The sequence below is a fragment of the Kwoniella botswanensis genome, chromosome 1, assembly GCF_036426115.1.
Source record: "Kwoniella botswanensis chromosome 1, complete sequence".
In the NCBI taxonomy this organism is placed as follows: Eukaryota; Fungi; Basidiomycota; class Tremellomycetes; order Tremellales; family Cryptococcaceae; genus Kwoniella; species Kwoniella botswanensis.
Window position 1 is genome coordinate 13,399,513 of NC_088599.1, and position 11,071 is coordinate 13,410,583.

General features: G+C 45.0%; 2 protein-coding genes across 2 annotated transcripts; both read right to left on the reverse strand.

Moving 5' to 3' along the window:
- Window positions 1–110: 110 nt before the first annotated feature.
- Window positions 111–5,359, reverse strand: L199_005058 (uncharacterized protein; the record flags this gene model as incomplete). Its single annotated transcript, XM_064890773.1, has 9 exons — window positions 111–275; window positions 389–566; window positions 638–676; window positions 749–983; window positions 1,053–1,200; window positions 1,271–2,520; window positions 2,599–3,038; window positions 3,099–4,989; window positions 5,149–5,359. The coding sequence occupies 9 exons, from the start codon at window positions 5,357–5,359 to the stop codon at window positions 111–113; spliced, it is 4,557 nt and encodes a 1,518-aa protein (XP_064746845.1).
- Window positions 5,360–5,706: 347 nt separating this feature from the next.
- Window positions 5,707–10,114, reverse strand: L199_005059 (uncharacterized protein; the record flags this gene model as incomplete). Its single annotated transcript, XM_064890774.1, has 18 exons — window positions 5,707–5,856; window positions 5,930–6,016; window positions 6,096–6,198; window positions 6,289–6,460; window positions 6,556–6,742; window positions 6,828–6,889; window positions 6,990–8,033; window positions 8,098–8,364; window positions 8,440–8,508; window positions 8,561–8,700; window positions 8,787–8,845; window positions 8,903–8,994; window positions 9,054–9,139; window positions 9,214–9,313; window positions 9,370–9,407; window positions 9,472–9,819; window positions 9,874–9,910; window positions 9,976–10,114. The coding sequence occupies 18 exons, from the start codon at window positions 10,112–10,114 to the stop codon at window positions 5,707–5,709; spliced, it is 3,180 nt and encodes a 1,059-aa protein (XP_064746846.1).
- Between the last annotated feature and the right edge of the window lie 957 nt (window positions 10,115–11,071).

Sequence of the window (11,071 nt, forward strand, 5' to 3'; positions counted from 1 at the left end):
ACTAAACATTAAGGGCAAATGAGAGGTAAAATACACGAAAATCCGGAGGTTGGGAGGTGACAATCGAAATGTGAGGAAAGGAAAAAAAAAGACGATGAAGTAATGGAGAACTAACTTGAGGCTTCTACTTCGTAGTTATCGGGTTCAAGGGGTGGTGTAGCCTCCTCCGAGATCAAAGAGGGAGTAGCATCGGTAGACAGATCTTCAGGTGGTGGTGGGGCAGCCTCAGTCTCGTGAGCTGCCAATACATCTGGATAATCTTCTTCCAGTGCGGCCTGCGAGTGCAAAGAGAATATCAGTCAGAATACATGTGTGCCCTGTGATTGATCTCTACTAAGATGACATGTTACAGAAAGAATAGAAGATTCAGCCGTTGTGTGTTACTCACCATCTGTTCCAACATTGGTTCCAGCCATTCATCAGCCAACAACTCAGGTGCAGTGGGTCTTTCATCCGGTTCAAGAGAAAGACATCGTTCAATCCATTCGATACCCAATTCTGACATTTCGTTGGGTTCAGGTAAAGGTGGATGTTCGGTGGTGGCTCCAAGATGGAACATGATTGCCCTATCATTATATGAAACCAAAGCGTATCAATCTCGATTGTCGGTTGGAACTTGCGATAAAGGTATACTCACCATTCATTATCGAAATCCAAGAAACTCCAAGGTTTTCGTCTACGATAACAAACATACTCAGCTGGGGTTTCTATGATTGTACCTTGGTTGTAGGATGATAAGTAGACTCACCCAGTGATCATCTGAAGTACCACACAACCCAATCCCCAAATATCACAAGAACCTAATTTATTCGATCTTATATTCTTGATCATCTCAGGAGCCATGTACATCGGTGTACCTTCCAGACCTTCCATCTTGGCATGTGCACCTCCACGAGTTCGTGCGAGCGTCTTGTTCCCTTTGATTATCTTGGCTGTACCGAAATCTGCCAGTTTCAATACCGAGTTGGCACCGATTAAAATATCTAACAAAAAGACCCAGTCAGCTCAAATTACAGCACAGTAAATATGCAGTGAAGTGAAGTAATGCTCACTCTCTGGTTTGAGATCTCGATGCTCAATCCTATTCTGATGGAGATAATCTAATCCACGAAGCAGTTGTATAGTGAAAGCACCGACGACCTCTTCATCATCGATCTTACCGTACTCCAACATCCCAGCCAGAGAACCACCTTCGCAGTACTTCAAAGTCAAACGAAAAGCCAATCGTCAGCTCGTGTCTGACACAGTCCTCAGAACGATATATACTCACCTCTTGGAAGAGACAGACTCTATTTCTATGGACTTCCAGACCCAGGAACCCAACAATATTCGGATGACTCAACAAGCTCATCACGTCCGATTCCCTCTTTATACTCTCATACAGCGCAGGGGAAGATTGTATATCTACTGTAGGTAAAATCTTGACGGCGAATACTGTATTATCCTGTAATGAATAACCTAGATATACTGAACCTGAAGCTCCTCCACCGATGTAGGCACCTTGTTGCCATCTCATTGAGATATTCGATTTTGATGCAGCCAAAAACACCAAAGCTCGATCTTCTGATACCTCTTCGTCCAGGACCGTACCGACAGGTTGAGGTGCCGCTTCATTTCTTCTCTGTTCTAATTCATTAATCAACCTAAGCCTTTCTTCCACGGTCAGACGGATCGATCGATCAATCCTAGGTTGTCCAGAAGGTGATGGTGTCCTAGGTAAGAATTCGTCATCTAAATTCTCTTGTAATCTCTGTAATCTCCTCATAGCTTCAATTCTATCTGCTTCCTTCTTAGCTTCCAGACTACTTCTAGCACCTAGGATATCGAAATGACTGATTAACAACGAAACACAATTACCGACGTGTCTTCGAAGTAAGCTGAATTCCGCTCTATCTAACGCCAAGATGTTATTACCTCGAGTCATGGTGAAAGCGTATGTCAAGGCCGCTACCGTCCATCTGAAAGTCTTTCGATCTGTAGGATTACATTCTTGACAGATGAATGATATCCACGAGATGGCAAGTCGCATGAGTAGTCGACTAAATCTTTCCCAAGACGATGGATCGATGTGTGAACTAACTCTCGTACCGTGATCCGTAGCAAAGGAGTACCAATTCTCCACCAAGTCTTGTGAACCCGGGGCACCTCTAAAAGCATTTCGGACCAGCGGAGCAGATTGGACGATACATTCTGATAATCGATAAGATGATTTGGCAATTTTGAGGAGTTGGCCTTGAATTGATGGCAGATGAGCTTGTGCCTCTACAAGACATGGAAGGTATAGTGATTCGCCAGTTTCAGGATCAATGAGCGATTCAGCGAAAAGGTGTTTACAAAGTGCCAATCGACTTGTCGGTCCGTCCGCTATCAATCGTACTCGATTATCTTGCAGCATGTATTCGATATAGTCCACGTTGAGGGTCATGACGGCACCGGTCCATACGAAGTTTTGCCTCGGTGATAGCAGTAAGAGGTATGCCGCGATGTGTCCGTCATCCTCGTTATCTGAATCACCATCATCTACAGGTTGGACATCGGGTGTGTTATCGGTGTTATACGCGTTCGGTCGATCACCATCTTGAGAGGAAGTAGCAGTACGACGAGGTCGTGCTCTTGATCCGGGTATAGTGACTGAGAAAGCTCTCTGGAGGAGATGTCGTACTTCATCAGGTTGAGCCCAAAGGGAACCATCCGCAACTATGTATGTTCCCTTCCCTTCGAAGACATTCGTGTAGACCAGAAAATGACCAGAATCTTGTAGATGAGCGACCAAGGCGTCCACTTCAGTATGTTCCAGAGAATATTCCGCTGAATTGTCGAATCGCTGAGTGAGTCTCCGGCAATATCGTTGCGTTTTTCGATGACGCATTCTAGCTGAGTCGAGCAGTTTGCCGTACCATGAGATCATCTCTTCGGTCTTCATGGCTTTTGCAGAGCCATCCCGACCATATGCATTTGGGTTTCCAGAAGTCTGCGGTACTCGGAGTTGCTGATCGAGGTAGTTGCAAGATCGTATGAGGAGTTTGTTCGACAGAGCACTATCACAAAGACAAGCTGGTCAGCTCAAAGCCGAGTATACCGAGAAAAGACAAACTAACCAAGAATGCTCTGCAACAACCATATCACCCCCTTCGATCGCTTCAGCCGCCTCATACAAGAAGGGCCCTTCATCTTCCAATACCTCAGTCTCTTTGAAATAACTTCCTCTTCCTACTCCTCTTAATCTCCAGTGCAAAAGCTTGAAGAACGCCCTCATCGCATCTAACATCACATCGTTATATTCCGGCGGTAGACAATGCGGTACTTTCCATCGTCCATCATCATCCGGAGCAATGATCTCATCATACTGTTTCCTAATCAACACAGCAAGCGAAATTGACAATCGTAAATTTTCGATGAAATCAGATACGACCATAGGATTTGGATCTACCAATCTTGACGCAGCGTCTAATCTGACCTTCAAAGCTTCTATGATCAATCTTCCTGGAAATCCAATCAACCTGACTAGTTCATATTGGAAATCAGGTAAGTTCTGTTCTTCAAAGATCGGTAGATAACTTATAACAGTTTCTTTAGCATTTCTAACCAGATTGATCAGATCGATGAAAGCTCTTCTTTCGAACATCCTCTGGAGATTATCTTCTTTCATCACTCGATCTAAGAAACTCGAATCGTCCGCTGCATCCCTCCCGGCAGTCATGGCATTACCTCCCTGGGAGTCTAAAGGATGATAGGTATACGTCGATTTATCCGTTAAAGCTTTCTCTTTAGTCGTATTGGGTTTGGTAATATCCAAATCATCCGATCCGGTCCATTTCTGTAATAATCCTAGTTGAGTTTGTAAAGCAGTGACAACAGTCGACCATGCGGTTAACGCATCTGTCTTAGCTCTGAATTCAGAGGAGGCATAAGTCGGTTTATCCGCACGCATCGCAGCTAGATTCGGATACAGAGCTTTGATTGCTGCTAATTTCGCTAACATCAAATTGACTTGTTCCAACGCAGTGTGTTGAGGCCCAAGATCTTTATCTTCTTCCTTTGATGTTCCATCCACTTCATCTTTGGTTGAAGGGATATATGATCTAGCTTTGAAGGTTGCGACCTCTTCCAAAACCGTATCTACCACTCTCGCTCTTCTCTCATGAACTCTTCTTTTCTCTTCGGCTTCAGTCCTGCCACGTAACTTCGCACGTATCTGCCACCATAACGACTGACCAAATTCCTCTCTGAAAGATTCGGTCGGCATAGCTTGTGATATTCTAGCTTCTTCAATCTTAAGTACATCCGATGTCAATACACTTTCCAACATTCCTTGCCAATCTAACCTCTCTTGTTTTTCCTCATTCGAGACTGAATTTTCGGCTCTTGTCAAAGCAATTTGAGGTTGTTGTTGTTGGTGTTGCTGTGGTTGCTGAATTTGTTGTGATTCTTGAGATTGTCCAATTTGACTCTCATCCGACAAATCATTCTTTCTTTCATTACTTAATCCTTTGAATTGAGATATGCCCATTTGCCATCCAGCACTACGAGGTCTTTCGTCTTCATCTTCATCATCCGACTCTATATCAGTCGTCCCAGTTCTACGTTTGGACGGTCCAGCATGGCTGTGGAAGTAACTCGCTTCTGGATCGTTGTACATGTCCGATCTCCCTCTCAAAACACCATTACTACCTGATCCACCGGGTGTTCTAGCTCCGGGAGTATGTAGGCTCTTGGATAGACTATCAGGCCTCAATCTTGATCTCCAGCCATCATGGTGCTGGGATAGACCTGCACTTTGGGCAGAACCTGCACCGTGTGTGGAAGTGTGAGCGATAGGTGGTCGGGAAGTGGAGGAAGAAGAGGAGGGTGCGACGAAGGTGGCTGCTCTGGCGAGTTTGGGTTGAGCGGCAGAAGCGGATGATACGATTGCGGAGAGACGGGATGTAGGGGATGGGTGGGTGGTGGGACCGGGATACGAGGCTGATCGAGGGTTTGCAGGTGGGGCGCCTATAGGGCACAGAGAGTCAGATATGTACTGCGAAGCAAAGAGAAACGAAGACGAGGAGATCTCAAACGAGAGTAGAGATAGCTAGCTGCACGTTGTACCATTCACAAAATGGTCCTGTTGTATAATCTCTCTGATACGAGGACACAGCCTTCACTCACCATCTACTCCACCATCCTGTATATGTGGGTTCCCACCTATCAGCGGTCCCCCTTCTTCGTCCGAGCTCGAATCACCATCCGGTGCAAACAATCTGACGCTTCTTCTTCCAGTCTTCGCGGTCGATGCAGGAGGTGGGATGGACGTAGGGACGTGTGCCGAGGTGAGGGGTACAGGATCTGTTGAATGAGGAGGAGAGAGTGGGTCTGACATGATGATAGATGATCCCGACCGATCACAGTCAGTCTACTGCAATGAGACAGAACCAGACGGACCGAAGTAATCTTCCTCACAATGAGAAGGATGACTGCGAAGATGAGTGCAGAGATTTGAAGACAGTCTAGCTAGGGTAGGGAAGAACCAAAGTGCAAAGTCTGGAACCAGTATGAGTAGAGATACCAAATGAGTAACGGAGATGAGTGACAACCCTGTCCGGGCACCACGTGGATAACCTCACATCATCACATCAGGATCACGTCATCATCCCTCTCCTAGTCCTTCGCGTCATCGCGATTCCAGTGATTTCATTGCGAAACGTTCATTATAGTATATGCAGTAAATTACGGATCGATAGACCATCCTTGACCGTACCTCTGTAATCCACTTCTCTCAGGTGGGAGGTAATATAATGGTCCATCCCAAATTACATATCTATGTCCTCTCGTACCATTACCGCGGAACATCGAGGGCATATGCCATGGTTCTGGGATCTGTGGTGAATCATCAATTCCGAATTAGTATGGTTGATGACTATACACTCTGAGACTGAGTCACTCTACTCACGTCACTCTCGCCTATATGCCAATACATCTCTTTATTCGATTCGTAATGTACCGGATGTCCAGGTTTGGGTAACATGAATTTACCGACCTATTCACATGTCTAGCATCAGTACCTAATGGACAGTCGTGGAGTAAGGAATGATCAGGTATCAGCTGTTTGGACTCACTTGCAACTCGGTATCGCTAATATCACTCTCATGTACTCTTGCAAATCCGATTCTCCACAATCCTCTAAATGCGATGTACTCACACCATCTCCTTCTATCTTCTCTGTATAAGGGTAACAATCCCAATGGTCAGCTCCCTCCCTCTTCCAGCTAAGTACACAGAGTACCACTGGGATGATTATACCCAACTTACATTTCGATATCCCACATCTGTCCATCTTCCATCAATATCTGATATGGCCACGGTCTGAAATCCCCCGGTCTAGTTACGAGATAGCCCAAGAACACTGTTGGTGCATCAGAGGTCTCACGGAGTAATCTGGCAATTTCTGTGGTCTGTAATTCCCTGTCTAAAGCATCTTCCTCTATTCTCATCGCTCTATCAGCTATTCATCCCTCGGAATAAGACGAAGGGAAGATCCCGTTTACGGGTTTCCATCATATGAATACTTTCACTCACCTTGTCCATTGTGACTGACCATCACATTCACTTTCTGTCCATGTATATCCAACGTGGCATGTATGGCAGGTGCCAATTCCCCATGAGGTGAAGGCAACAAGTGATGGGTTGAATTCAATATTGGATATTTCGATAGTAAAGCTGCTCCCCATGTATGTTTGTTTGGTCCAGGTCCAAGATCAACGTACTGCCAGGTTGACAGATCGACAGTGTAATATTCATCAGCTTTAAATATCTCTTACATGAAAGGACGCTGGAGAAAGTGAACTTACATATCCTAGTTCCTCGGATATCACTCTAGTCAAATCTCTATTTCCATATACGAAACGATGTACTACCATCGAAGAACAGGGTAAGTCAGTTCAGCATCACCATCGACAAGACAGTTTTCATTGCCAACTACTTTGGTTGAAGGAAGATGCAACGCAACTCACGATCAGATTCCAGCAAACCCAAAACATCAACCTGCATCTCCTTGATCAACTGCATCATCCTCCACTGGCTATCCCTTCCTTCCTTGTCCAATCCAAAATGTACAGTCCATATCCCTCCGCTGAAGATCTTATGATCCGGATAATATGGTACAGGCTTACCCCTGGGCATCTTGGAGTATGAGTACCCTATACTGACTATACTGAGTAGAACAGATGAGATGATCGTATATCTCTTTGTCGATTGAATACGTCTTTGAGCCCTAGGTGGTATTTCTGATATCGAAGGTAATTTTATATTCCTTGTAGACCACCATCCCAGAACGGTCGCTACCATACAGAATCCAAGTACAAGATCGGTCCTTTCCCTGAAGATCCATCCGAGTGGTACGAAAGCGTACGCAGCAGTGACCACAGATATAACATCTAGTATGATGTTCGTGACAAGAGCATAACCGTATGTAGGGCCAGGCTCGAAAACCGATAATACCCTGATATAACTTGGAAATATAGCTTGAAGGTAGAATACAAGTAAGAGACCGCCGATGTATTCTATCCAATCGGGATATCGATACAGAGCTATCGCACCAATCAAACCCAAGACGGTCAAATGATAATGGAATTTTCGAGATTGATGGAGTACGCCCAAAGATGCAACTGCAATGACGATCCCAGCAAAAGGATGGAGTGTTGGGCCTTTGATAGGATATCCAGTCCATGTCCAGGAAATGATCGTACCAGCATCTGTAACGAATGTCTGAATAAGGTGAATTAAAGCTCCGAAACCGACAGTGATCGAAAGCCCCTGCCATCTCGTAGTCTTGATTAGGGTGTGAGGTTGGGGCTCTTTACGACTGTACCAGTTCAAAGGTGGAGCTGGATGCAGATCGATGGGTCTTTGGTGGTACTCGTACAGGGCCAATGCGGCTAGGATCAAGCCAGTCTTGTTCCATCCACCAGAAGCCGGATGCGATATAGCCCAAAGAGGGTTCGTAGAATTATTGATATACTTGATGAGTAACGTGATGACGAGACCTAAACCCAGGACTACAAATAGGAGTATAATTAGCACAAGTCTGAATGAGGTTCACCCGGCAACGAGTCGACTCACTCTGTCCCTCAGCGACTATCTCCTCACTACCTTTCAGCCTCTCCCAAGTCGCAAAAAGCGCTTGCCAGCCCGTCCAAACTCCTATAAAAATTCCCACGAGCCTAATAATGGGCCAAGGGAAGATGTAAAATCCCATGCCAAATACTACCGTCATGATTCTATGTGTTAACAAGCCTTGTTTGGAAGTGCAGAATTCATAGGTATTTCGCATTGAGAAGGTGAAGCCAGAAAGATTGGCTAGGAGTGCCAACTCCGATCCCGCGAGTGCTACAATGTCATATATAAAGATCATTAGCCTGCTGAGCGGTGAGGCAAAAAGGCAGATGCTTGTGGAGTACATACCAAGTTTCCAAATTGACCAGTAAAATAATTGGAGACCAAGAGAGGTAAAGACCGTCCAGAAACATACAGCTGTACTAGATCTGTCAGCTCGAATACACCAATCGACCATGAAGACGCTCACCCCAATATACATCACTTGCAAAGGCCAATGCTTGACGCCATTTCGGTGAAGGTGTAGGAAGCTCTGCTGTCCAATCTACCTTTGCATCTTTGTTTAATTTTGCAAAGCTGGTGGTCCGTATCTTAGGCATGTAGAATGTGCTGTGATTGGTGGCGACACATAGGATACATGCGAAGTCGGAAATCGTTAAACTAAGCCATTTGTATTCAAAGGACGATGGACCCACCCATTTGAAGTTGCTATGTGCTTAGTACTAGATGATGGAGTGGTGTCGATGATTGCTATCTGCATATCAGGTATGATATTAGTTGATGAAAGTTCAGCAATGGTGAAAAAGCTTACCTGTAGATGACCTAGCTCCAGTACCGCTAAAGCATCAAAAGCCACGTCCCATAGTACCAATGACCATTCGAATATCGAGTAGTAAGTATAGGCTGCATGGCCAAATTGTCAGCTGTGCATGATAGGTATAATACTAAATCGGGCAGCTTACCGCCTGGTATACGCATGACTGAGTGCTTGTAGTAAAACCAGATCAAGGGAGGAACCATAGCCAGAAAGCCGAAGAATGGGATTCTCCTATAGAAGTTGGATTATATTCAGCATCGCTTTCCCCAAGGATAAGTTGGGATGGATGTTTGATCCTGACTGACCTGGTGCTTCTCGTCTTGGTGTTCGAGCAATTCTGGGTGGAGAGGAACATCCAAGGTAGAGTCAAAAGGAGGTATAGGATCATGAACAAGTCATGTAAGTCTATACACTCAGTTAGAATGACATTACAGGTCACACAGAGTTGCGATACTACTCACCGTGATGATCTCTCGACGTGATATAAACCCATCCACCGCTTGTTCCATTCCGTTTTCATCAGCTATGATATTACCCTAGATCCTACAGGCAAGATAGCTTACCAACAGAAGGTCCTTGCGATCCCAACGAACAGCTCAATATCAACCAAAGTTCTATTCCCAATTTCATCCCTCAAAGCTTCTTCTACAGGTTTCAATATTTCCTCCTCCACTTCTTTCTCTATCTTTGCAGCAGCGGACCTAGTTTTGATTCCTGCATCCTTTATAGCTGACGAATATCCTGCCGAGTCCAAGTCAGAATCTAAGGGATAACGTTCGGATGATTTAGGTGGTCTCGAAGGTGGATAACGATGTACGAGCCATTGGACGAGCAGCAAAAGAAATCGGGGCGTCGCACAGAGTGCTATGAGGATTTGGAATGGTGCTCTCGGAGGTGCATGGTCTCCTATACTATTTTCGATAGCTCATCAGCTACACCAGTACTTGTATGAATGGCTAGCTTACGTTGCGGAAACAGATGGAAACCATTCCACTGGCCATTCTACAAGTACGTGAACATTAGTAAAGCGCTGATGATGCAAGGCTGAGATGAAGGGATCGACTCACTAGCTACGGAGTTGATACATAGTTCCTTCCACAACCCACTCATCCAACCCACAAATAGAGCTGTCGAGAATGCCGTGTATGCTATGACAGTGTGTGCTCTGGGTATCCACCCCGCTGGGAATGCCAGGAGGGTAGACATCCTTTGTGTTATTCTGATATTGCGTTGGATATCTTGTAAGAAGGAACGCAGAGGGTGGATAGAGTAAGTTTATGCTTTGACGATGATCATGTCATATCATGATATGATATGCATATATGATTGACAAAGGAGTGGATGAATGTTGATGGATTGATTTGATGGATTGTCATGGTCTGCGTCATCTCTCGGGCCTCATTTTCATGTTTCTTGACTTTCTTGGCTCCGGTAAGTTGTGGGATCTGGTTGTCGGTTGTTTGGTTCGGTTAATCATCCCATCCCAGTGCAGTCGTATTTCTCCGAACTCAACCTGACTTCGACCGAAACCACGTGAACGTATATTATGCTTAAACACGAACAGGAATTGCAACCAGCTCGTAGCAAGACTATATGAACGCATCCATCTATCTCAGGACCAGGTGTTACACGGATCTTGTAACACAATCAACAGCTCACAGAAAGATGTATGAATAGATACATGCGAATGTATGATCTCATAGCTACAGTCACCCTATCTTCCTCTCGATCAATCCCACAGGAACTTCATGTTCTCAATTCCATGCTTGGCATCTTTCCAATACTCTTCCCCCGTCTTCCTAGCCAGTTCATAATCATACATCAGATCCAGTCCATTCGCATGTCCATCTCCATTCTTGCCACTCCTACTGTCATAATCTAAGAGCTTTTGTGCTTCTCTTAGCTTCCTAAAGTTCTCTTCTATGTGAAGTATGGTAAATGCTGGAATATCAATATGCTCGGTTGTGGGTTTGGTTTTCCAGTGAGTGGACGAAGAGAGAGGGAATCGATTAAATGATGGAGTGGTTAAAGAAGTCTGATGATTTCGTTTCGATGATGGTTGACTGAGTCAGCTGGTCGTGTATAGCTAGTGTATATCTAGGTAGATTACTTTGAAGACCGAATAGTAGCAAGCAGAGTATGATCATACACAGGATAGATGAT